We start from the raw sequence: 27,595 nt of genomic DNA, 5'->3' as shown, positions 1-27,595 counted from the left end.
TTAGTTCTTACATTTTATTCATTTAAAATGTCAACGTCTCAATAAATAATATTTATTCAACATTAACAATTGACTTGTTGACTTCAACAATATTTGAACCATAACAGCTTGATCTGCCGAGATAGGTATCAACACTATTTAGTTTGTAGTTAAACGAAAAAAACAAAATGCAGGACATTAAATATATATAAAGCAGTTTTTATATAAATAAAAGCAGTTTTTATATAAATTTTGTATATCCATGTTTTCACACAAGACGTCATACTTTAAAGAAACCGGCAGAAGTTCAACAAATCGATAGGAAATAATGAATACAATGTAAGTATGAATTATTACAATAATAGTTTAAGAAACAGATCAGTTATGCTGAGGATCATGACTTCGGAAGAAACAAAATTAAGTAAAAAGAAAAGGTAAGGGTAAGTCATTGCCGCATTCCTATAAAGTAATGAAAAACAATAAATCTGGAAAAGAAATGTAAATAACTGCTTAAGTCTATAAGACACAAGAATCAAATATGTAAGAATGTATCCATAAGAAGACTATGATGAGAAAATAAGAAAAAATCAAAACACAGATTTCCAGATCTTGATTAGAGATACTCGTATAATGAGTTCAACTCGTCTTCATAGTACATAAAGCAAGATTTGGTCAGAAAGACAAATCGAATGAAATCAGTGGACGAACAACTTTAAACAAATATATACCGTTTTCCAAATTTATAAGTTGGCGGTATTAATGCAATAATAGGTGGGAGATTCTTGCACAAGAAGTATTTTATAACACACACTAACTATCATTTCACTAGTAGCCAACATTTAAGAAAACCGCAATAGGAGATTTCGCCTCATCTACACATTCATTCACTGTACCAGTAGCCATCATCTAAAAAAGTGAGTCGGGAGATTTTGCCGTATTTCAACAAATTCACTCACTATACCAGCAGCCATCATTCAAGAGTCACCATATCTACACATTCATTCACTGCACTAACAACCATCATTTATTATTAAACGGCATCTACACATTCACTCACTGTACTAGTAGCGATCATTTATAATTGCGTAAGGGGATGTCGCCGCATACACACATTCAGTCACTGCACCAGTAGCAATCATTTATAACTGCGTCATGAGATTTAGCCGCATCCATACATTCAGTTACTGCATTAGTAGCAATCATTTATAACTGCGTCAGGGGATTTCGCCGCATCCACTCATTCAGGTACTGCATTACTAGCAATCACATAACTTCTTCAGGAGATTTCGCCGAATCCACCATTCACACACTTTACTACATTTTTGTATTTTCGTCAGTTGTCAAAAGGAGATATGGATAGAGATTTCATCGGATCTACACACTGTACTAGTAACCATCATTTAGGAGATTCCGCCGCATACACACATTTACTCACTATTCTAGCAGCTATCATTTACAACTACGTCAGAAGATTTCGTCGCATCTACACATCCGCTCACTGTACTTGTAATCGTAATTTGTCACAATGATGTAAGGACATTTCACCGGATCTACACATTGCACTAGTAGCCATCATTTATTATAACTGCGTCAGGAGATTTCGCCGCATCTACACATTCAGCGACGATTCTTAATATATGAACTACACGCCTGTCTACGGCATTTAAATGACCTTGTAAGAGTATTGGATAAACAGGATCCGATTTCATCGAATCATCTAAAAGTTCACTCAGTTTTTCTGGACCCGTATAAAGCTTAGCAAGTTTCAGAAACGTGGATTTCCTTATTTGGCAACACTGACGTAGCGGGGTTATAATAGAAAACTCATCAACATTGGGTTTACCAAACCTGAAACAGAGTACAGATAATAGCGCATGAATCATGATCTACTGCATATTAGGTTTGGTAAAATATGTAAACTTTATAAGCGAAACGACAGAATTTCTAAAACCAGTAATGTCTGTGTTATTTAAGAAATAGTGCATCCCAAACAGTGACTTTTTCATTGAATGAAACTATTGTTTGCAGTTCAAGCACACAGGAATCACAAAGGTGTATAAAGTGGACGCAACTTGACCCCGATGGTTGACCTTTGTATTATAATACATAATGAAGCACAACCTATTATTGAAAAGGAGTGTACGTAAAACACGAGCTGCACGAGAAAGGAAATATAAATTTGTGTGAATATGAATAAGTATATTGGAAGGTTTTAACTGATCAAATGTAAGTATATATACTTTGATACAGCATTGTATACAAACTAATTCCATATAAATATACACGGCTACCCTAAGCACCCTTGATTTCTATAATGAAATAATCGATATGAATAATCAGCCTAAGGTCAACCATCGCGGTCAAGTTGCGTCTACTATATACTATTATAATTCTAATATTGACATCCATGTCTGTTTTGCGTTTCAGTGCACGGGTTACGGAACAGTCGAATCACTGTAACGTACAAACAATAGTATCATCGCATCAACGTAATACTTTCAGTCATATTTGTTTTAATCAGAACACAAATCGGATCGTATGAAAATGAGTTATAGATTTTTATTTCTTAAATATTATACAGTAATTGAAATATTAAAAAATTCTTAGTAAAGAATAAAAATACTGGATCTAGAATGAGTATAATGAAGTACGCGTGCTATTGGTGAGTTTTGTCATGAAGTACACAGCTGTTAAGGAACTTCAACTTTACATTCAGCTGTATCTGAATATGCAGTCGCAACTCCTTACACACGTGATTAACGTGCAATGTTTTCTTTCATGAATAACTTACCCTCTTCCGTTATCGAGGTGGACAGGACAGGTTTTATTTCTGAGATGCCTAAACACCTCTACATGATGTCTATCCATATTTCCTGGAATAAAATACATTAAATTTTTTAAATATTTTTCAACCAAGGCGCAAAGCGAAAGATACAAATCACACGTGTGTTTACGATAGATATATAAGTGATTTTCAATATTTGAAGACCTGATAAGCGCTATTATTGAAGATAGAAGGGAAGCAACTCGTACCTTATAGTGGTGAAAGCGTTGCAAGAGTTATTAATTTCCTAATGCATCAGATCTCTATTGCCGCAACGCGCAAGGGAGATCACTGCGTAGGAGTTTGCTGATGTAGAAATGTACTTACCCGTCAAAAAATCAAAAACATGAGAATCTATGAGATCAGGGATGAATCTTTTGTAGAGATATGGCGGATTTTTTGTAAGTTTTCTGCAATAATCATCATCTGATTCCCATACAGCTTTTCGTAACTTGCTGTATGATCTGGAAAATAAAGACATACAAGTGGACAAATACATTTCCGTATTCCAAACATCACCAACAGTACAGGCCTAAACGGGTCATAGTTCATTAATGTTTTAATGAAGATCTAAAATAGATGTGGCAATTAGAAGAAGCTGTTGGTTAATATAGGTCCGACAAGTAGTTTGGTTTGTTAGGTCTTGTTAATATTACTTATTACATTGATATAAGCATTTATGTGGTCCTTTGTCATCAGTAAGTGTCTAAGGAATTCAGATTAGACGAAATTTTTATTTAAACTTTAGTGTAATTATAGTACATGTTGGGGTATAAGAGTGTAGTTTTTAGCACGTTATTAGACCAGCTTTAACGCCCGAGTGGTGTTTTGTCGCCAATATGGTTCCAAAGATTAGTCCCACTTTGTTCCTTTTTGCTTTTCAGTTTTATTTATTTGTTTTATGTATTCATGTATATTTGTGTTCACCTCCAAGCAAACATGTTGTATAATGGCTTCTCTTTTCGCATGTTTCAATTGAAACCAGTTGTATGCTGCGAGCAAACGTTGCGGTAGAGCATTTATAAAAAGAAGTAGTTTAAATAGGAAATAACTATGACAATCAATTGACCAGACTGCTTTCTTCAGTATTTAAAGAACATATTCTACTTGCCTGAAAATGACAAAATACAAACTATGCGCTAACTGGGAAATATTCGGCCTTCGTGATTAGATTACTACACATTTGAACTCAAAGCCGTGTTTTATTTGCCAGCAAAGGACGCAAAACTAAAACAAATTTCCATTCTAACACGTTCGAATTACACCAGGAAGGGATACTAATCTGGAATCCTTTTAGGCGTAAAAAGGGAGTAAATCTGAATAGCCAAAAGTAGGTCATTTTGCGAAACGTGTTTTAATCGACAAGACAACACGGTAAAATCCTTCTTCGTTTATATAAAAGAAAATCTTAGAGTGTTAGAATACATTACTAGTATTCAAGACTTGGACTTCTTTAGATGGACCTCATTTAATCATCCATAAAAAGGGCTAGTTCTAAAGAGGTGTCCATTTACCCAGTAAAGAGTTAGAAAAAATAACTGTAGTCAAACTGAACAGTGAACTCTTTAGCTTATTCATGTTACTCAATATGATACGCACAAGATTTGGAATTGTAAGGCCGATGATTCTGATATATTTGTCCAAGATTTTAGCAAGCCGTTTCTACACTACTCTCAAAATGTTGCCCTAGCAATGTCAAGTTTGAGCTCAAAATCCCTAGGGTCCAAGGAAGGATGAGTGTATCCTAGGGGCCAGGGAAGGATGAGTGTATCATCCACCTAGGGTCCAGGGAAGGATGAGTGTATCCCTAGTGTCCAGGGAAGGATGAGTGTATCCCTAGAGTCCAGGGAAGGATGAGTGTATCCTCCACCTAGGATCCAGGAAAGGATGAATGTATCCTCCACCTAGGATCCAGGGAAGGATGAGTGTATCCTAGGGTCCAGGGAAGGATGAGTGTAATCCTAGAGTCCAGGGAAGGATGAGTGTATCCCTAGAGTCCAGGGAAGGATGAGTGTATCCATAGGGTCCAGGGAAGGATGAGTGTATCCATAGGGTCCAGGGAAGGATGAGTGTATCCCTAGGGTCCAGGGAAGGATGAATGTATCCCTAGGGTCCAGGGAAGGATGAATGTATCCTAGGGTTCAGAGAAGGACGAGTGTATCCTAGGGTCCAGGGAAGGATGAGTGTATCCTAGGGTCCAGGGAAGGATGAGTGTATCCTCCACCTAGGGTACAGGGAAGGATGAATGTATCCTAGGGTCCAGGGAAGGATGAGTGTATCCCCATGGTCCAGGGAAGGATGAGTGTATCCATAGGCTCCAGGGAAGGATGAGTGTATCCTTAGGGTCCAGGGAAGGATGTGTATCCATAGGGTCCAGGGAAGGATGAGTGTATCCTAGGGTCCAGGGAAGGATGTGTATCCATAGGGTCCAGGGAAGGATGAGTGTATCCTAGGATCCAGGGAAGGTTGAGTGTATCCTAGGGTCCAGGGAAGGATGTGCATCCATAGGGTCCAGGGAAGGATGAGTGTATCCTAGGATCCAGGGAAGGATGAGTGTATCCTAGGGTCCAGGGAAGGATGTGTATCCATAGGGTCCAGGGAAGGATGAGTGTATCCATAGGGTCCAGGGAAGGATGTGTATCCATAGGGTCCATGGAAGGATGAGAGTATCCTAGGATCCAGGGAAGGATGAGTGTATCCTAGGATCCAGGGAAGGATGAATGTATCCTAGGGTCCAGGGAAGGATGAATGTATCCTAGGGTCCAAGGAAGGATGAGTGTATCCTAGGATCCAGGTAAGGATGAGTGTATCCTAGAGTCCAGGGAAGGATGAGTGTATCCTTAGGGTCCAGGGAAGGATGAGTGTATCCTAGGGTCCAGGGAAGGACGAGTGTATCCTAGGGTCAGGGAAGGATGAGTGTATCCTAGGGTCCAGGGAAGGATGAGTGTATCCTAGGGTCCAGGGAAGGATGAGTGTATCCTCCACCTTTGAAATGCATACGTTGGGAATGTGCGAAACACTCATACACCTGGACACCAAACCGCCATTAAACTCATTGCAACAAGCGATATGAATCCTCAAATTATCGTCTGTTTGTTTTTATCGATTTCGGTTCACGCGACAAGTTGATGCTATTCAGTTAAGTTTAGAATTGTCGATTAACTCACAATTATATAACTCATGTACAAAGACTTCCTTGTTCCCAATGGGTTACTGTCAACTTCCCCATACGACTCTTAAAAGGAGAACAATCGACGTCAGACATATTGTCGTCTATCATTTTTCACGGAAAACATTGTCTATCTAGGTAACACACTTCCAGCCTCTCGACTAGCAGCTGGAGTCTTTATCTTTGAGTAATCAGTTATAATAATAGAGTTACCTTCTATAAGGACTCTTCCAACGATCTCTATCACCGTCAGGTGGTTCGGGCAGCCATACCATGAGTGATCCCTCAATCATATCAACATTACCGCAAAATGAATGTCGACTATCACAGTAATAGGAACATTCGCCATAGAAGCAAAGGTTTCCCACTGGAAAAATATACATATTTAGGTACAGTAGATTCTTGCATGTGTTGTTACAAAAAGTAAACTAGTAAAAGTATTACCACTATGTATAGGGGAGGTGAATATTTGATCTGCGACATATACGGCTCAACACAGCTTGACTAGAAGTATGTTGTTCCATTCATTCAAGTAGGGACTTTCGTCAAATTACCTTTCCACGCTATACTGAAAAAGTGAAGTCAGTGCTTCCATACTAAAATTTCGGTTTGATATATTTGTAAAAAGCTTTCAGGGAAAGTTAATAAGCGCAAACTTTAGTGGATATATTTGTTTGCCTTTGCATGTTTCTTGTAATATATCTGTGGTATATATACTTACATTATCCTATGGTGAAAGTGTACTGATTAAAATTCTATACCGTGTCCCGTAATTAACATGGGACTCTTCTGGTATTGAAATGCTTCTGCAATTTTTATTGAAAACAATTCTAGTTATGTACTTTTATACACGAACATTCTCTATGGACTGTAAATCTTTTTAGATTTTTAGCGGGACATGACGTTGTCGTTTAATAACGTTAACTCAGTTCCGGTGTGTTTTGTATTTAAATTGTTGTTATATTGTGAGACGCCATGATGTAGAGAATTTCTCGGTATTTATCATTTTGATAAAGGCCATAAGGCCGAAACGTTAATAAACTAAAAAGTTAATATAGTTTTGGACTCATTTTATAGTCTGCCATTATTGTTCCTTTTATGTAAAACTATTTAAATGATGAAAAACTACACCAAAGAGTAAATGCGTCCTTAACATGTAATTTCCATATCCAGTAACATGGGATTTCCATTGTATTTTTCTAACTAAACATTCTAAGTATATACGAATAACTAGGAAGCCAATAGATAGATAGTAAAACAATGGGCGGCGAAGATTACAGTCATGTACATTTGACGATAAATGTAGTTTAGATATCAATTTTAGTACAAAATGACGTTTTATATGGTGTTTTGGGGAGATGGGGGATGGGAGTGGGGGTGAGTTATGTCAATTACTGCAGTATTATCTAATGACAACCAACCTATATTCCCAATTTAAAATACCTCGAATAATCTTTGACCTACCAACCCGGTTAATAAGCTCTCATATTGTCGCATCGCCACCTACTATATGCGAAGTTTGAATATTTTTACGTTACGCTCCGGAAAAGAAATATCAAGGACAGATCTGATCTGGCCTAACGACTCATATCATGAGCTCTGCGTATCGTTTCATTGCCACCTAACTTTATGCCAAGTTTGAAGTAAATAACTGGAATGGCTATTAAGATATGCTTCACGGACACATTTGACCATGCTTACACCTAGACCTTTGGCCTACCACTCCAGTTTATGTAATCTGCACATCGTCCTGTATGCCTAGTTTAAAGGCAAAATCTTGAATGGTTATATGATGCTCAAGAAACGAAATATAACGCACGGGCTTGATGTTTCAGTTCACTGTTCACTTAGACCTTTGACCTACCGAAATGGTTCATGCGTTGTATATACTGTCTCATCGCCACCTAACCTGTATGCCTATTTTAAACTCAATACTTGAGCTCAATTTGTGACCTGCCGACCCGGTTCAGATGCTGTGTACATCGTCTCATCGTCACCTACTAATATGCTAAGATTAAAGTTTAGACCCTGAACGGATATTAAGTCATGCCCCGGATGCGAAATAAGAAGAACGGACAGACGCACTACATCCCGTTTTTTCCCAAACGGGCGTATAATTAAAGGTTAAAGCTTATGGATGTACCTGCAGGATTCGATTCGGAAATATGATTTATAACAAAATAACAGACTGGCTTTATTAACGAATCTTACTTTATCTCATGAAAACTTCTTTTATCACCTCAGTATGGTCTTGATTTACTGGTAATTCAAATAAATCAGTGAAAAAACAATGTCATTAGATATAGCCTAGATATCCATGACCTACCTGGTGAAACATAAAATGTCTTTTTTAATTTCCTTTCAGCAAGAAGAAAAATCTCTTTGGTCATATTCACCAGACGTCCAGTTACTGGAGGAACACGATAAAAGCCTAGAAGCCTGAAAAGTCATTAGATATAAAATTGTTATTTCGCACTAGAACAAAAGTTACAGCCTGTCGGACAGGCCTGTAGATTTATGTTACAGGGAAAATACTTCCCTTTCTTAGTAACTGTACAAGTACAAACAATGCGACACAGAGAGATATCATTTAAAAAACACGTTTAATCAGTAGAATATGTTAAAACTCTTTTTTTAAAAACGATAGCAACGCAATAAAATGTTGATTTGGAATAGCAACTAATTTGTCAGTACTTTATTTCTTCCTGAAAAAACAACGTTTTGAATTTAGTTACACTGATTTATGTATTTTCAAATAGACATTGCTATCTGTTCTTAATATTCTCATATCTGATACAAATATGCAAGCATGCTTCTTTAACTTTTTTTGAACATAAGAAGTATGCGCCTAATTAATTATGTTACATTTTTGAAGTAGGTCGAGAAGTAGCACTTCCGGTATTGTATAATTATGGCATTTATTGCGAACACTTTAAAGTAGACACATTAGTTAGCAGTCTTACTCATTGTTAACCATAACCCTGCTAAATTTCTATAATGAACTTGACCATCTTTCAATTTGGACAGTACCATTTACTGTTAAAAGGGGTGCTAACCAAAAAAATATTGACAGAATGGCGAACAGTGCAGACCATGATCAGACTGTACGGATGTGCAGGCTGATTATGATCTACACTGGTCGCAAATGCAGAGTCAATCGATATCGCGTCCAGCATAAGGGTTAACAAACATGACAATGGATTGATGAATTACAATGTTACAGTCTCTTGGAGTGTTTTTTGAAATAAAGATGATCGTAACAATACAGCGAATAAGTCAATAGCTGCAACTTCAGGGTCTGTGGTAAATGCGAAATCATTTAGAGCAGTTAAAGGGTGGTAAACAAAAATAGCAAAGTTAATGTTAGCATTATCATAACAGGAATGAAAATGAGCTGCGCCATGAGAAAACCAACATAGTGCATTTGCGACCAGCATGGATCCAGACCAGCCTGCGCAGTCTGGTCAGGATCTATGCTGTTCGCTAACAGTTTCTCTGATTGCAATAGGCTTTGAAAGCGAACAGCATGGATTCTGAACAGACTGCGCGGATGCGCAGGCTGGACTGGATCCATGCTGGTCGCAAACGCACTATGTTAGTTTTCTCATGGTGCGGCTCAAATATTTCTAACTTCCTGTAAGACAATTATATAACATGAACTTCATTCATTTAGGAAAAAATATGATTTTACTCTAAATTGTTTATATCACACACTTCTGAATGTATTCATGCACGTGCAAATTCATGCACGTGTAAGTGTTAAATTGATGTTATTTCAATGACAAATTCTATAGAAACATTAATGGAAGAAATACCTGTCTAAATGGAACGCAGCAATCTCAGCGTTATGTCTTTCATAGTCGTTGAAATAAAAGTGGTTCGGCAAAGTTTCGTAGTCTCTTCCCCATCTGAAAATAACGTTATATAATACATGTACTTTTGTATTATTGTTGCAAGGAGGTTTAACAGGACTTCAGATTTTATACCATTCTTGAATGCCTTGTACATAAGCCGCTACACCCATCTTCCCGTCCCTATACATCCCCGACCCCCGCACCCACATGCAATAAGTAAAACAAAAATATGGTAAGGAATATGCATTTTAGTCTAAATAATGTTTCCGTCCATTCTAAAGTTTATGGCAGGCATTTGATCGCCCGGGAAGTTGGATCACAGCAGAAGATTGACTGATGTTGGGCATCGACTCATTTAGTGAGTTAGTGTATTAAATGAGTATCAAGGTGCAGCTGATAGTTAACCGGGTACACTGCTGAGAACCGATGATAAATGCACAAATGAACTTGACCAGTATAGTAATTGCGGTGTCCTTAAATAGCACATAATGGGACCGGTAGTCTAGTTGTAAAGGTATCGGCCGCTCAACCCAAAGGTCGTGGGTTCGGGCCCCATTGGAGTCATGAGTCATGACCATGATTTCTCAGGAAGCGGACTTGAGAATGGTTCAGGTAAGCTTTAAGCTTCCATCACAGTTAAGCCAAAATAAATTAGTACAAACTAACTAGCACATAATTAGTCTATCATGATCAAATGCAGTAAATGGGTTACCGCATTGGTTTGAAGACCGCCTTTGTTCCTCCTCTAAACCTCACCAATAACTTCAGCTCTGTTCCTCTCTCCATCATCTCTGTAAGTGAAACATGTCAGACTCTCTTTCAAAGAAAAATTTCATTCATGTACAAATATATTTCTTAGGTCCACACTACTAGTACAAAATCATGCAATGTATTCTAACCCTTACCTTGCTAAATTTCTATAATGGATTGGTCCAACTTTCAATTTGGACAGATTATTTATTTATTTGGGTTTTACGGCGCACCAACACAGTATATTACATCGAAATAAAAACAGGAGGTATGGAATCAAAATTTGCATACCTGCTGGAATCACAGAGTTACAGCAAAACCAAATGTTAAAGACCCTATTAGTCGCCTCTTACGATCATGCAAGGGTAAGGCAGTGGTTCCAATTCTTTTCATACACAGATCGTCCCAGAACCACATGGGGCCAATTTGGACAGTATCACTTGTTTATCAAAGGGGTTTACTGAAAATTGACCGACTGAACAGCGAGCAGTGTAGACCATGATGTGCTGGCTGATCTTGGTCTGCACTGATCGTAAAGGCATAATCACTTGCCGCCAGCAGGCTAAAGGCAAATCATAAAATGCTCAGTTCTACTTCATAAATGTACTGATTACTAGCATTATATAAATATACAAGATAATTACTTGCATTTGTATTCTAATGCATGTAAATATATTTTCCAACGATCAATAATTATATCCTGGACTAAGTAGAGCATAAGCAGCCACTACAATTATAGAAGTATAGATAATTAAGCCGATTAAAGCTAATGGCATATATATCATAGCATGTAATTTTCTCTAATACTCAGTAATTTCAACTCTGACATTTTATGTTACTAATTACATATGTATGCACTAGCTTTTGTTCATATCTCTGGGCCCCGAAAAACAATCCGCCCTATAAACGGACGTCAATGATTTGATTTGCGCAAATCTCACACTCTAAAGTAAACAAATTTTGGAAAATATCGCGAAACAGGCAGTTGTAGATGGATCGATCTCTATTTTAGTCGCGAGCGAAGCGAAGAAAACGCTCGCGACTGGCTTCCAACGTGCACTTACCGATAGAATCAAACTCGTCTGTTTCCATGTCATACAGCAGTCCTTCTATGGATGGGTCTAAAGGATCATAGAGGGCTCCAGCCCGAACGTTATGGTGAAATTTATAATAGTTGCTCGTTCTTTTGTCTCTGCAAATACAAAACATTTAATTATGAAAATGGTGTTCACTTGTTGCTTTAAATGGGTATCTTTATGTCAGTTTCCCCAGAACTGAAAAGAACCTTTCTGTTGTTAGTTTTAGTAAACAAGAAGGAATTTAAAATAGCTTTAAGCGAGTTTTGCGCAATGTCTAAATATGAAACAGCCGCACCACTGAGCGGAGCGTAATTTGCCTACAGTGATATGCCTACCAAGTCTTAGAATCATAGGTCAAAGTATTCTAAAGTTATTGTGTGGAAGCTAAATTGCAAACACACGGATGGGTGATCGGCACCATTAAATAATACATCTATCTGATCACTTCTAAGTTTGAGAGACATATGTTTCTGCACCAAAAGTGACTGTGACCTTGACCTTTGACACGCTGACCTCGAGATGCATTGTCCAAAAATCACTAGGTGTTATTCACTGCCTATAACCAATGTTCCTACCAAGTTTGAGGGGCATATGATACTGTACCAAAGTCACTGTGACCTTGATGTTTGACAATCTGACCTGAATCAAAACGGTTCTTTATTTCCAACTGGAAATGTACCTGTAAAGTGTTAGGATCGTAGGTCAAATCACTCTCACACTACTGAGAGGAAATTGTTTGTATTAACAGTCAGTGTTGGTTTAAACAATATATTTATTTTCCAAATATGCATTTCATACGAACATATATTAATGTGACAGGACTGAGGAGTAAGCTAAAAGCTTGTATTAAAACCTCTTTCCTGTACTTCCACAGTCAGTGTTATCTTCACCTTTCACCATAATTATGCAGGCAAAATCCCTAAGGGTCACCCACTGCCCATTGACAACGTGCTTCACAAGTAACAGACTCACAGGGCAAGGGTTTCTCAAGACATTGAGCAGAAATTGTTTGTAATAACAGTCATGGCACTTCTTTGCATTTCTTTGACACACTGGTATCTAAATCAATAGAGGTCATTCATGGGCAAGAGCCTACAATGTTTGTGGGGCTGCATGTCAATGCATTCTCAAGATACTGAGGAGAAACGGTTTTTTGTATAAACGGTCACTGTGACCTTTACTTTTGATCCACTGACAATATATAAAGCATTATGGATATGCATAGAAAAGGGGCAAAATTACTGCCAACTTTGAGAATTGAAGGTCAAGGAAATATTGCGCTGAAACGGTTTTTGCACTACAGTCAATGTCACCTTTACCTTTACCTTTACCCACCAGACCTCTTATATCATGTTTGAGGATTATAGGCCAAAACATTCATAAGTTGTTAAACGGAAACGATCTTTGTATTAATAGTCGCTGTTTGGCCTTGACCTTTAACCTACTGGCCTCCTAGTCAATAGTGTTCATGTACTGTCTATGAACAATATGTACACCAAGTTTTTGGACCATACCTCAACGCATTCCCAAATTACTGAGCGGGAACGAAATTGATAACAGACGTTTGAACAGACAGGCGCATGTACAGACAAATAGAAGACACACATAATACGTCCACTCGATACGGGGTTTTATTGATCAGTAGGGGGCATGTCCTTTTAAGGATATTTAATACATGTATATAGCTATCATGGCATTTTCAAAACCTTTATTCTACGAAATCTAAACAATGTTTGCCACTCTTAAAAGGAACCCTGAAATATATTCAATTATTAAAGTAAAATAACGGATTCAAGAAGGTATTAGGTCTTTAAGAAAGTTAGCTTTATATATAAAACTTCAGTCATTATTTGTTTTAATTTCGAAATGCAGGGACCCGCTTCACGAAGGCTACTTAGGACAAAGTTAGAACTTAAGTGCAGGGTGATTCATTTTTACGAAGATTCTTTTAACATAGTCGGGTTTTCGTAGAACCTGACTATAGTTACGGTATAACATTGAATTTAGGACATCATTTTCAAAATCATATCGAATTATGTGAAATAGGCCGCGTGTCCTGATTATGTATTTCTGATTTCTGTACACTTGTCTTAACGTAAATATTTCATAACTTTACAATATACCCTACTACGAAATAGAATAAATCACAAACGTATTATTATTAAGGAAAAAAATGCATTTAGTATTTACGACAGTTTCCATGTGTCTAGTGGGAGGAGGAGCTTGGATCTTTCCCTTGAACGTCTACCAAGCTTCAAGACCATCTCGCTGAATTTTGTCTCTCGTAGCGACTCCTTTGTGTAGCCAAATCTACTGAACAGTTCTAGCTTTTCAAGCAACCTTCATTGAAATAGATGCAAAAACAAATTGGTATCTTAAAAATAAAAACAAAAGGCTTTTACCATATAACTGCCAAAAAAAATATGCATTTATTTTATTGAATCCGAGATTATTCATATAATATATTAAACTTAGACAAAAAATATATCATTCTTTCGAAAAACAGACAAGATGATTTCCAAGAAATGTATATTTAAGACTTCCATCGAAATACCGAAAAAAGTACGTGCTGTTAAAAATTTTGGATTCGCTATAAAGTCGTTTTAATCAAAATCTACCTACAACGACGTATAAAAATAAAATGTTCCCGTTTTCAATGGTATGCAAATAAAATACTTGTGAAAAAAAAATCTTATGTACCTTTCCACAGTTTCGTCAAACATTACTGTTAGGTTTGCTAAAGTCTTCTCACGTGAGTTATCTCCCCTGCTGTTACTGTAAAGATGATCTTTGACGTCATCTATATTTTTCAGGCTAAGATCCGGCCTTTTACTGAACTTTCGCAGTCCAAGCGCATCCTGTACAAAATGATTTTAAATTTTGATAGCATTATCTTGTGTTAAAGGGACAATAAGGGCACCTCTAAAAAGGACAGTAGCTACGCTTACGACCACCGGACCGCTAGCTTAGAGTCTGGTAATAGTTCTGTTATAAGCATGCATAACTGTGTTCATTGTACGAAAATGCCCCAAAGTGGGATTTATGTACATCGCCGGAAGAAGAAGAAGAAGAAGAAGATTTTTTGTGCTTCACTTGACAATTCATTATGATTTTAAAATGCCATTCAAATCGGAAGTTTATGATCGGTGAATGATGCATGTAAAGATAATTGTACAACTGTGTACAGATGTTTGACTCGCTGCATTTGTTGAATAAAAAGAAATGTTTTACAGCGTTTGACAAATTATTTCATATATTTTATTTGGGATTTATTTCAGATGTAATAGTCCGGAAAACTAGTAATTTTTTTAATGTGGCGGCACACAGTCAAAATTGTTATTTACTGAATGTAAATTCATAACTTTCAATACAAATAAACCCATGTTTAATGTTAACTTATTTAAAAGTTTCAAAATATCAAAATACAGGCTTTTGTTCAAGTTTGCGTGAATGATGTGTGTGTTTATTGAATAAGATGTAAAATGAACTTCAACAAGAATAGTCATGCAAGTTGTGCAGCTGATAAATCGAAAGGCCTAGAGTTTGCTCTTGTCTTGGCGACTTTTTTATGACGGTATGTCTGAAGTCATTCGATATACAGCTCTTGTATATGTGTGAAGGTTTTCAGTTACTTGCGGGTCGATGGAACATCGGTTTAGTTAACTAACCTTCGTTTAATAACTAAATTGTGGGCGGCAAAAAGTACTGCCGGTGTAAGTACAAGATGAAATAAACATGCAGGTATTTATGTTCAGTACATCCAAGTTATGCATTAGATGTGACTCAGTAAAATAGATATTACAATCACAGCAAATACAGGTCGTCAGGACCAGTCAGTCGTATTTTCTACCTAAATCCTTGTCTAAAATGTTAAAACTGACAGTGTATTTGTGTAGGGTTTGGGGAGAGACTGGCCACACGATTCAAACAAAGACGGGTATTCGGATGTTCCATTAATTCAGGTAAAATATGAATATATATGGAAGTTCTTTAAAACCCTAAAGGTATTCTCAATAGCAATATTTCATTGTATGAGAAATATGCTGGATCTCGAATGATATAATGTTATAGAAATATAAAGGACAAAACTATCGCTTTTGCATTATGTTTCACGCACTCTTCTTTATTTCGTAGATTCTGCGTGGGGCAGTCTAAATTTCAGCTATTCACAGCCAGGTCTACCCACGAGGAACAGAAGACAGTGCTAGCGGTTGCCAAGCAACGTTATTTTGCGGATGTAATTCTCTCAGCTCATCGCAGACATAAGTTTGTATACGAGGACAAACCTACAGAGATATATCCAGACGGAATTTTAAAATATTTGCAGCATATGCAGCCGAAAATCCAAAATACTCTCTGTTAACAGCAACAGAGACTAGGCGTCCGGCGACCGGAAGCGTAGATACTTTCTCTGGGAAAAAAGTTATTAATGGTAATGAAATATCTATTCTGTTACAACTATTATGTATGCAATCATGAACATTTAGTATTCTAGTCTTCTTTAAAGGTAAGACAATATAATGAATAACACACAAAGATATCATCATGGTCATACGCAAAAAGAAATTAAGATAGAATTGGGAACCATTTTTATGGCTGGTACTATACCTGTGTGGCAGAACTTGTCATTGATTTATAGCTGATAATAGGTTTATTCTATTCAAGAAAACATTGTTATGAAAGAATAGGACACGATAAGTAAAACACACTGAAATAAAAACATCATATGACTACTCGATGCAAAAAAAGGTTTGTTTCATTAATTAGGCACATTCGGTATATAAACACGGGAACAATTACCTCAAAATGACCTTGCAAGGAACCTAACTTCGTGTCATAGTATCTCAGATCATCGTCGCTGGAAGACAGCTCGGCCAACAATAAAATGGTCACCACAGTAGTGAAAACAATAATAGACGCTACAACTATTCGTGCTTTGTGCTTCATGCTACATACCAACTGTTTTCCTGAAACAATTATAAATATAGCTGTGACTAAAAGTTTGAGACAAAAATATCTCATTGAATTACTAAAAAAAGACAGAACAATCTGTGAATAGTATCTAATATGAAATAAGGCACAGCCTCAATCGGGAATCGATCCGACTTCAACTCATCCCATAAGGCAACAACACAACACACGGTAACGCCCTCTAACTTCATCCCTCATATTGAGTAGTGTCGAAGATTATGATATTTTCAGTCTTGACGGGAAATAACTCGTGTTTACCGCTTTAGTCGTTCGTTTTCTTTTCAGTCATTACAGTCCATCAGCTTGTTTGTATCAATTTAAAAGTAGATTTTGGAATAAAAAACAACACTGCACATATTTGTACTGATGTGCAAGACGTTTCGGTTCGGGCAAGTTATGTGAACGCTTATTAGGCACAAGGAAAAAGCGTATTCTTAAAACAAATCCGAAGTCAGACACTCTGTGCACGTGCCGGAAGTACACAATTTTTTGATTCGATAGCATATCTCGTTCATTAAGTCGCATGATACCGTAGAGGGATCGATCCGCGACGAAAATTGATAGGATCGATTCCCTATTAAAAAAGTTTGACACATTCTATAAACCTATAACGAACACATTTAACATCAAGTCCCTCCAGGGCTTTACATATGCATGGACACCAGAAATATAATCTAATCCTATAACAAAGCACAAAATACATCAAATAATGACAAATCTACACAATGTTCTGATAACTGTGTGTTATATAACTATAATTAATGTAAAAAAAGAATGTACATACTATAACGATTATTCTACAACATACAGCATAATGACAAATCTACATAATATAATAAAGGATGTACATCAAATGATAATTCTGTTAAATACCATGAAAAAGCTACATAATATAACGAAGAAAGTGCATCATATAAAGATAATTCCGTTGAACACCATAACAAATCTACATAATGTAATGAAGAAAGTACGTCGTATAATGAAATATCCACTAAATATAATGACACATCTACAAAATATAATGAGGAAAATACATTATATAATGACAATTCGTAGTACATATAATAATACAATAGAAAATCTACGTTTTAAAGGATGCATAACGATATGTCAACATAGAATAATATGGCAACCAATATATGGAGATATATATGCCATTTACCAAACTGAAACATAGCAGACAGCTCCGGTTTTCCATATGAATCTTCGAATCTAATTCCACTTTGGCGTAAGGATTCAAATCAAATGCAAGAACTCCAAAGCGTACTTAAAATAAATACTTTAATCTACAGAAACGCAAAATAAGAATTAATACACTATCTAAAAATCCTTTTAGAAAAACGGTTGAAACGAATGCACGTTATAATCACGGATGAGGTTTAAGTGAAATGTGAATTATTCCCTTCTGAATGATATAACAATAAGTAGAGTAAGATGTTCTTCCCTGTAAGGCAGATTTTAAACAGAGATTTGTACTAGGCCAAAGTATTTAAACGTGGCTTTTTATTTCAGTAAATATACTCACTAAAACTGTTAAATCTTCGTAGACATTTGACTGAAGGCAAGGCACTGTAAAATCTCAGACTTTGCTAAAAAGTGACCGTTAGTCTGTCGCTGACAAAGCCCTGCAGACTGCATTGGAGGTGGGTGCGAGGGGTAGGGTGGGGGTGGGGGCAGAAATGTTTCTCAATCATTCTATGGGTGTTGCTGCTTTTGACTGCGTCCACTCGTAGTGATAGAAAGTGTTATTCATTATCTAAAACCGTACAGACGGTTGAATTTATGTATCCGAACTAACACTGTAATTCTACACGGTAAAGTCTTAAATTTTCTTAGACACAAAACACGTTTATTTTGTTGTTTCTTCGAGAATTTTAAATATGTAAAACTGAAATAGATACAACTTGAAAGTAATTTATTTCTTATACTGGCGCATTAAAATAGGCACAATACCACAGTTATTTGCCCTTGGTTGACCCTCAATACGGAAGTGGTTACGCGGAAAATAGTTCCTTTGTTTGACGGTGAATATTGGTGAATTTTTGAGTGAAAGACCTGCAATAAATGGCATGATTTAATAGAGGAGATACGACATAGTAGGTACATATACAATTTGGCAGAATGAGAGTGTCAGAATATGCATAACATGACTGTTTTGCCTGTTTGCGGCCATCTAGAGAGTATTCTTCATACGCATGTGATTTGGTTCAAAATGGTGGAAAAAAGAGCAGGTCAACCCAATGTTTACTGTGGCTGGATTTTTTTCTCTTGAATAGTTCTGTTGAGTTCAGGTATTTTTATGGGGGTTGGAATGCATGCAAAATTGCTATAGTGTCCAGTGCCTATATAGAACATATAGTAAAAATAACTGTGGTCTTAGGCCAGAACAATAACAGATTCACAATATTTGTCTGCTGCCCGAAAACCATCATTTATTAGGTGTGCGTGTGAGTGTTTCCTCTTTCCTTTTTTGTAAATAATATCTAGCAGTCTAACAGCATATACATTGATTCATTGATTAAGCAATTACAACCCTGAAGGATAAAGCTGTATTTAAATGTAAAGACCGTGCTCTTCCTTTCACCCATTGAGCTAATAATTACATTAAGGATGTACATTATAAAAACAATCAAGTGGTTAAAGTGTATAATTAATTTATCACGGTAATGTAGAGGAAAATTCGCGCTAGATTTTTATCCTTATTTATGCGTATGCCCTTAAGCCACGCGGTTACTTAATGAAAATATCTCTGATCTTTCCTTGTTTTATACATATTCTAAAATTACCGAATGTATCAATACTTTCGTCACGATGTGTTAACAATTAGCATTTGAAATTAAGATCAAACTTAATAATGCTGTTATAATGTGTTATTCACTTAATAACAAGTCCGTTTTAAAAAGTCACAAAAGCACAGAAAAATGCATTTCATAATATCATCTATCAAGAGATGGACACAGAAATAAAATTCGTTCGTCCGGATGTCCGTCCGTCTGTATTTCGCAAAAAGCACTTGCTCTAGGGTAATTAAACATAAAATTAGTGGTACATTTAACAGTTTTGTATGTATAGTAGTGCGTCTGGGGTCCTTTAACTTAATAAAATATTGCTCAGCATGTGAAGTTCATTCTCATTCATCAGATGTTCGACATGGTACCCGAGACGGGGTACCATGGTAGACATCTGGTTTGCGAGAATGGTGAAGTTGTACACCTGTTGTTTTATTTACGATGCAAACAACACAAAAAAGCTCTTTCAGTTTCTTTTATCTTGCGTTTGTTGATGATGATTTATATTGCCCATACACCCCTTCCAACCCCGGACAGGCACCCCAACCCCACCACTGACAACCCACCCCAAGGTAATATGAATGTATATTTCGTCTGGCATGATCAGGTTGTAACAAATGGACCGTACAGTGACAGGAACACAATGTGTCCTGTGGAGACACATCTAGTTTTTACTGTTAATGACTGAATTCTTTAGTTTATAAATCTATTTCTTGTGAATTTTGTGAATAGACTGGTGAGATCCTGTGTTGAGCGAATTTATATGTTAGTAATATACTGCGTTATGTTACTTGCAATGTGTTGTTTTAAGATAGGAGACAGATGATTTGGTAATTATATATCAGATCACTTGACAGAAGTTAAACAAATATTAAACCTATAGTTAACGAGGGGTATGGCGGATTGTTATAGTGGTGTACAGTTAGATGGCCTGTCTGCACACACCGTAAATATGTGACATGATACCTAACCCAGTCATATTATACTGACACTGGGCTGACCAGTCCTAGCACCATCCTCTTAATGCTGAGCACCATGCGATGAACCTACCAGTACTATTTATTTACGTCTTTAGTATGAAACGGCCAGGGATCGAACACACGACCTCTCGCATTCGAAGCGGGCGCTCTACCACTATAGGCTACCGAGGCAATCCCCTCGCTTACTGGGTGAATGCTCTATCGAGTGAACTAATCGGCTACGTACACAAATGCTCCTCTTTTTAGTGATCAAGTCCCATATCGTGTAACTTTGTAAAACATAGAGCATCAAAATACTATTAGATATAAACAAACTATGATGTACCTGCAAATCCTCACTGCAAGTAACCTAGGTTTGATAATTGCTGATTACATTCATGATCTATATATTATTCTCTTCAGATATAGAAAAGGCCACCACACCAATCCATCAAAACAAACAACCTGAACAGAATAAAATAGAATTATTATGACTTGTATATTATAACATATCATCAACTGTGAAACATTTCAATACAATATAGACCAACGGCACTTAACGGTATTATGTTAACTAAAGCTTGAATATCAAAAGGAACATTGATAATCCATAAATGAGCCGTGCCATGGGAAAACCAACATAGTGGGTGTGCGACCAGCATGGATCCAGACCAGCCTGCGCATCCGCGCAGTCTGGTCAGGCTCCATGCTGTTCGCTTTTAAAGCCTATTGGAATTGGAGAAACTGTTAGCGAACAGCATGGATCCTGACCAGACTGCGCGGATGCGCAGGCTGGTCTGGATCCATGCTGGTCGCAAAACCACTATGTTGGTTTTCTCATGGCACGGCTCAAATGATAATCAAAGTAAGGCAGACTGTGTCCCAGTGTAAATTTCTAATATTCAAATCTTCAAATCATTATAAATTTAATATGAATATTGTTTAACTTGTTTATTTTTCATATAAATTGTACACTAAATTGTACAAATGAGTCAAATTCGAAATATTAATTTAATTAATTTAATTTAAATTATAAGATAAATCTTGACTACGACTGTGTTTTCAATATCGCTTTTAAACGATAATGTTTGTTTTTCACAACATCATAAGTGTATTAATTTCAAGGAATATTGATTCCACTGTAACATCCAATAACTTCAAACAAAAAATGTAAACGATACTGACACCAAAATTATATATGAGACATTTCTAGAAGGTAATGGCGGTTAAGGTGTTATTGTACGTGTAGTAATAAAAGATCTATCCAAAAAAAAACGGGGTGTCACACAAGGCATATAGTTCTACAGGTTACGAATGTTCTTGTAAAATTTTGCATATGAATCTAGCTTTTTACTTACAATTAAACACGTAGGAAAATGACAAGAAAAAAAACAGTACAAAACAAAACCCAGATAAATGATATAGAACGTGATTGTCTAGACATGAAAGCGTATTCAAAACTCTATACATGGAAAAAAGGTCACTAGAACACTCCGGGTTGCAGTAATACAAGAATTAGGAAAGAAAATCTGTTAAGACAACATGTTATAACTGATGAAATTCTGACAGTTTCTACGTAAAATTCATCGCTCAAATAACATTTGTTCAACCCCTCTGATAAAGCTATAGCCAATGTGTTTGCATCTATACGTCACTACGCCAGAGCCACTTAAAAGAATTTTACTCATTAACTGAAAGCCTATAGAAACTTGAATTCTAGCATATACAAAAATGCACTTCAGTCCCATTTGCAAATCTGACACTTAATTAAAGCTGAAAAACTTGAATTCCCTACCGGACATTAATAATTCCCATAAAAGAAGTTACTGATAATAAAAAAAATGATGTTATTATACAAACCTAATGTGTCTGTTTGTTGTGTGAATATTGTTTTGTCTGGTACCAAAGTCAGTTGCCGCACGATCAGAGCGTATCGATCTATATCCTTCCTGAAAACATCAATACATGAATCCTTAGAACATCAATACATTGTCTATTAAACACGCCAACAAACAAATACACATTGTTAAATGACTAGATGTTATATCCAAGGCTACTGGGCGCCATTAAGGAATGCAAATCTCCGTAATGTTCCTATAAGCACATATAAAGACATAAAACACTGAACTAAATACAAGACTGAACATTGGCGGTAAAACCCAATAGCTAATAATGGCAGTAATGCTGTGGTATAGAAATGTCAGTATTAACTCATGTTAATGAGGGGCAAAGATTTGCACTCGGATGACTAATGAAACAAGCTTTAAAGGGACTTGTCTCTGAAAATATGTCAAGCTTTAAAAAGGGAATCAATAACTATAAATAGTTATAAAATATAAATCAACGCCATAAAGCACTGCTCAATTCTTTTTTCACAATAATATTTACTGCATCATTGCTTTCTGAAACCTTACAATGCACTGCACTGTACTGTACTGTACTGTACTGTACTGTATTCATGCTATTGCACAGCATTGTTGAAGTTGTATAATAGATAAAATGATATCATAGCGATACTCGATGTAGAAATTTTAATATGTATAATTTTGTGAACTTGTGAGAATGTTCATAAAGGCACTTTAAGTAAATATAGGAGATATTGTAAACATATTGGAAGGGGTATGGGCGAAGCGTATAAACATTCAATCTAAAACATGCTCATATAGAAAAAATGGTCATTATCTACCACTACACTATTTTTCCCGCTTTCATTTCTATTTTTTTAACTATAACGTTTTTGGTCAAGAACTTGTCTGAAGATATTCAAAATATTTCTACCCCTGATAAAATTATCTTAACTGTCTATTACTATGTAAGTTGTCCAAGTAGTCTGACTTTGCAAAAATAATTTACAAAAGGTAATTTACGTCTGTAACAGTTACAAAAAAAAATCTACTCCCTGATATTTAAGGAATTTCGTGTAACTAAAATGATGAAAAATGACCTTCACACTGGTTTATTACTACCTTATGTTCCATGTTGTGGTTAGTTAAGGAAATTGCCTCAAAACATGTTAGAAAAAGCAATATGGTTTTATATGTTGTTTTTCAACTAGCCTAGTTACAAACCGAACATGTCGAGGTAACTTGGCCCAGTTTTATTTAAACATGTTTATTCAGCTACACGATTTGACAATTGCTAGTACCACACGTGCCTACAAAATGAACTGAATTGAAAGCAAAATCTTCCACTTATGAACCAAGACTTTGTTTAATATCTTAAAGATGTTTAAACCTGGTTTATATTTTTGCATGCGATTGGATTAAACTGAGAAAAGTTGGTCGTTCATACATAAAGAAAATGCACGAAATCCGTTGAAAAACCTTTTATAATATTATAGTTGCTCACAGTGCGAGAAAATCCGTACCCAGTGAAACACAACACGCCGCGACACACATATATCCGAAGCTCGTATTACACATCCAAAGCTGTATTAGATACTTAACACATATACTGGCAGTACTAAAAGTATCAACTAAGCAGATTTCTATAGACAAGTGTTTGTTCTTCTTACATCCAGGAATTAATATTTTACCAAATTAAGATATAAACGTTTGAAAAAATAATTGTAAGACTTTATTTTGTCACTAAAACCGTGTTTATTTACGTCTAGCGAACCTATTGCTTAATTTATAATTTTAATGGAAACGCTTAACCACGTACACATACACCTCGAAATTACCATTTTTTTCATCTTTTGCAGATATCAAAAATGTACCACAACCCTTTCTGTTTCTGTAACTTATTCATTTAACGTCCTTGTGCATGTCATCTAGACATAATTATGTCAGTTATAAATCACTGTCCGTTCTGGGGTCAAAACACGGTATGGTCAACCTCCCACAACTACTTTGTCACATGCACAAGTTAAAAAGCTAGAAGTTAGAGGCTTTAAAATTGAAAAACAGAAAGGGGTGGCCAGTTGCGACATGACAGTCTCTATCAATATATTTTCTAGGCGGTATTTTGCTTGGTCAAGAGGCTGATATGTACATACTGCACACTCAATAAAAATAAATATTGTAAAAGATAAAAATGTGGCAAAAATTAGTCGTCCTACTAAGGTCAAATTACATCATTTAGTAAGTCTATATATAGCATTTGCATCAGTTGTCTCTCATCGATGTGGGTTCGAGTCTCACTCGGGACGTTGAATTCTTCAATTGAGGAATCCATCCAGCTGACTTACGGAAGGTCGGTGGATCTACCCAGGTGCCCGTTTGTGATGAAATAATGCACGGAGGGGCACCTAGGGTCTTCCTCCATAATCAAAGCTGGAAAGTCGCCACATGACCTATAATTGTGACGTTAAACTCAGCAAAACAAACTAATATATGGTATATGCAGGAAGTATGCTGTGAAAGTCATGTTTTAATTTTGTTTGCCAACAAATGGTAAATACTTAAACAGGACAATATAAAAGTGTATATATACAGATGTAAGGTTACCACGTCGAATATTTTCTATATACATGTATCTTCAACCATGAAAATGTCAATAATACTCGATGAGTTTAATTATATTTTAACATTGTGTAACGCATTTTAAGGTTTTAGACTGCCCGTAATTACAATCGGTAATTTCAGTCTGAAGAGACAAGAATACGTAATAACACGGAAATTACCGAATGTCATTACGGTTTCACAACCTTAAGCCATTAATCGCTTAATACAAATACCCGTAAATAGTGAACCAAATCAATAATACCTTGGCCTAATCCACACTACCAGAGAGTTGACAGGGTAAATAAATAGTACATCCGCGTTAACATAAAATACCTTTAAGCAGTTTGTAAACGTACATATACAGTTTGTGGTGGTGGTGTCACATCTTATTTTACATCTTAGATTAACCACTTAAATGCATATGCAACATCACACATGACATGTCAATGATATTATAATTATACAATGCACATGTATAACATTATACTTAAATATTAAATTGAAGAGTATAAGTAAATTATATTTAACTTACCTCGACAAGTCTTTACTGAGCTTTCTATTTGATCTTTCTTGTTAAACTGTGTTTTACTGTAATTACTATCCCACAATTATTATGTGCAGAAATGCGTCTAAAATGTTTAACCACTTTAACTATTTACGGATGACTGTTAAAGCCTTTGAATGAATGTATAGACCGCTGTTACTATTTTGTACGACGTTTAAACCCGACAAGCTAAAGGCTAAACATATTGGTTTCTTCATGTAGCTTTTTAATGTGCTTTATATATGTTGTATAAATGAAATGGTTACACAGTAAAAGGATGTTGATTTTATTTTTCGTGAAATGAATTAATGCTTTTGATATGCTTTTAGCTCAGTTATTATATAAAGCTTTTTATATCATTTTTAACCAGTCATTTATCATTTTAAAAAAATCTCTGCCACAAGATTATAGTTTACATGGTCCTAAGATACAAAATATAAACAATGCCCGCTGGGCCAGTTGTTTTCCTTTATCGTAAGATCTTAAACAACACACTTGTTTTCGCATTATGTTTGTAAGGGTAGACGCATACTCGAAAAAATTCACCTTTTAAATTTCCGAAAGAACTTTGTTTCACTGAAAGATAATTATAACAAGTTTTGTATAAAAAATGTGTTTGTCAAGTCAAGATCTTTACTAGTTAGAATATTTTAAACGATATACAAACGAGGACGAGTGTATCTGTCCAGCTGTAGATAAGAAACCATTGTCGTTGATTCAGATTTACAAAATCCGATTATTGATTTGACAGCATAAAATGTATAAACAGCTGTGTTTTAACTTTGTTTCATGTATCTTTGTGTCCATATTTCTCTAAACAAACCTGATATGTGTATTTGAAAACAACCTGCGTTTGTTTAGTTTGGCGTGCAGATCCCGAGTACATTTCAATATAATAAGTGGTTCTGGGACCACAAAACATTACTTTAATATTCACCATCAAACTTTGATTGACTATCACGCAAATTCAGGTCAAAGAGAAGTAACTCAATTTCAATAGTCCCACGTGGCAGTGATTTGGGTTGCGGGCCTTCTAAAACTATGAAAAATTTACCGACCGTCACTTTCAGCCGACACTTCGGCAGTATTGTGTTTTATATTTTCATGAACATGTTCTACTGTAAAATGCATATTTCTCAGCATCAGTCTATTTCATTTTGGTCTGTGTTTTTGAAAGAAGACAATAAATGTTCAATGACACTTTTAATAAATCGGAAGGCCTATGAGGCACTTTTTTTATAGGAATACTGGAGGCTAACTACAGCAGCCGCATTTATACACTTTGCTATGGCATAAACACGTTACAAATGGTTCGATATAAACACTGACTATTATACAATTAAGAGGTAAGTTCATTACTTTCGGGGTGACTTAAATGAAGAAATATAACGAAAGGAGTGGTAATTTGAATTTTGTTGCAAGATCGGTGCAATGTTTTACAAATACTAAATAAAGGAAATGCGGATTCATAGTAATCAGATATTTTTCCCCTAATATTTTATGCCATTTGTTTAGTGAAATCACATGAAAGATTGTGCTTACTTTTTTGATGAAATAATTGCAACACTAATTAGTCATGGAAGCTTCGGTCTTACACCACCACTTTCATTTCTGAGCTGCTTTGTCGTGTTTGTTTTTTTTTTTTTTTTTTTTTTTTTTTGACTGAATATATTGTTCTAGTATTAGACAGTACTTGTGATTTTATTCCGTACTGTCAATGTTTTCAAAGCACTATTAGTAAAATAATATGTAAAGCAGCCATTTGAGGATTTTTATATAATAACGAATAAATGCTTTTTGGATTGTTTATGTCTCAGTAAGAGGTAATTTAAAAAACAATCACTGCCGGACTATGAGTGACTGAATACAGAGAGAAATAAGAGCACAATTTAAGTGATTGTCAACAGGTATATTTCTTGCAGTTTTATCATAGGTCTTTCATCCTGAGTAGGGGGCATCAAAAGTTTAAATGTTAGGAAAGGCCCATGACCGGAAACATTACAATATATATATATAGAAATTCAGTTAGTTCCCCCCTGACCTCCATTACATTTTACCTTATTTCCTATTTCGTTATTTCTGCTGTAAAATTGCAATTATTCTCATCATTAAAATTTGCTGAAAAGTTGCAAATAGCAAAAGAATTCTTTACTTCCATTTAATTATGATGTGTTCGAAGTTCATGCCATCACTTTCTGGAGTGACCCCAACGACTGTGTGGTGTCAAAAGTA

The 27,595-nt window shown here is 35.9% G+C and overlaps 1 protein-coding gene across 4 annotated transcripts; it reads right to left on the bottom strand.

The window, feature by feature from the left end:
• Positions 1-25,510, bottom strand: LOC123539726 (extracellular serine/threonine protein CG31145-like). 4 transcript variants are annotated; one of them, XM_045324458.2, is made up of 14 exons: positions 25,352-25,510; positions 22,235-22,323; positions 20,721-20,839; positions 16,456-16,622; positions 14,356-14,513; positions 13,846-13,995; positions 11,641-11,768; positions 10,539-10,617; positions 9,788-9,880; positions 8,299-8,411; positions 6,186-6,339; positions 3,131-3,267; positions 2,771-2,852; positions 1-1,827 (listed from the first exon to the last, which is right to left on the bottom strand). In XM_045324458.2, the coding sequence occupies exons 4-14, from the start codon at positions 16,600-16,602 to the stop codon at positions 1,542-1,544; spliced, it is 1,527 nt and encodes a 508-aa protein (XP_045180393.1). In that variant the 5' UTR covers positions 16,603-16,622; positions 20,721-20,839; positions 22,235-22,323; positions 25,352-25,510; the 3' UTR covers positions 1-1,541. The 4 variants fall into 4 exon arrangements, with proteins under 4 accessions (XP_045180393.1, XP_045180395.1, XP_045180394.1 ...); XM_045324460.2 differs by lacking the exon at positions 25,352-25,510 and adding an exon at positions 23,723-23,741; XM_045324459.2 differs by lacking the exon at positions 25,352-25,510 and having other exon boundaries at positions 22,235-22,517.
• Positions 25,511-27,595: the final 2,085 nt, after the last annotated feature.

The sequence above is a fragment of the Mercenaria mercenaria genome, chromosome 16 (assembly GCF_021730395.1).
Source record: "Mercenaria mercenaria strain notata chromosome 16, MADL_Memer_1, whole genome shotgun sequence".
Lineage (NCBI taxonomy): Eukaryota > Metazoa > Mollusca > Bivalvia > Venerida > Veneridae > Mercenaria > Mercenaria mercenaria.
The sequence above is the reverse complement of the archived record's forward strand: the minus strand, read 5'-3'. Positions and strand labels throughout refer to the sequence as shown.

What these genes read in the sequence shown, in the direction of transcription:
- LOC123539726 (XM_045324457.2), bottom strand. An exon ending in CTAGACACATGGAAACTGTC is followed by an intron (nt 11,769 to 13,845) that starts GTAAATACTAAA and finishes TTGTATTTGCAG; the next exon opens with AGACAAAAGAACGAGCAACT. An exon ending in TGTTTTTGATTTTTTGACGG is followed by an intron (nt 2,853 to 3,130) that starts GTAAGTACATTT and finishes ATTTTATTCCAG; the next exon opens with GAAATATGGATAGACATCAT.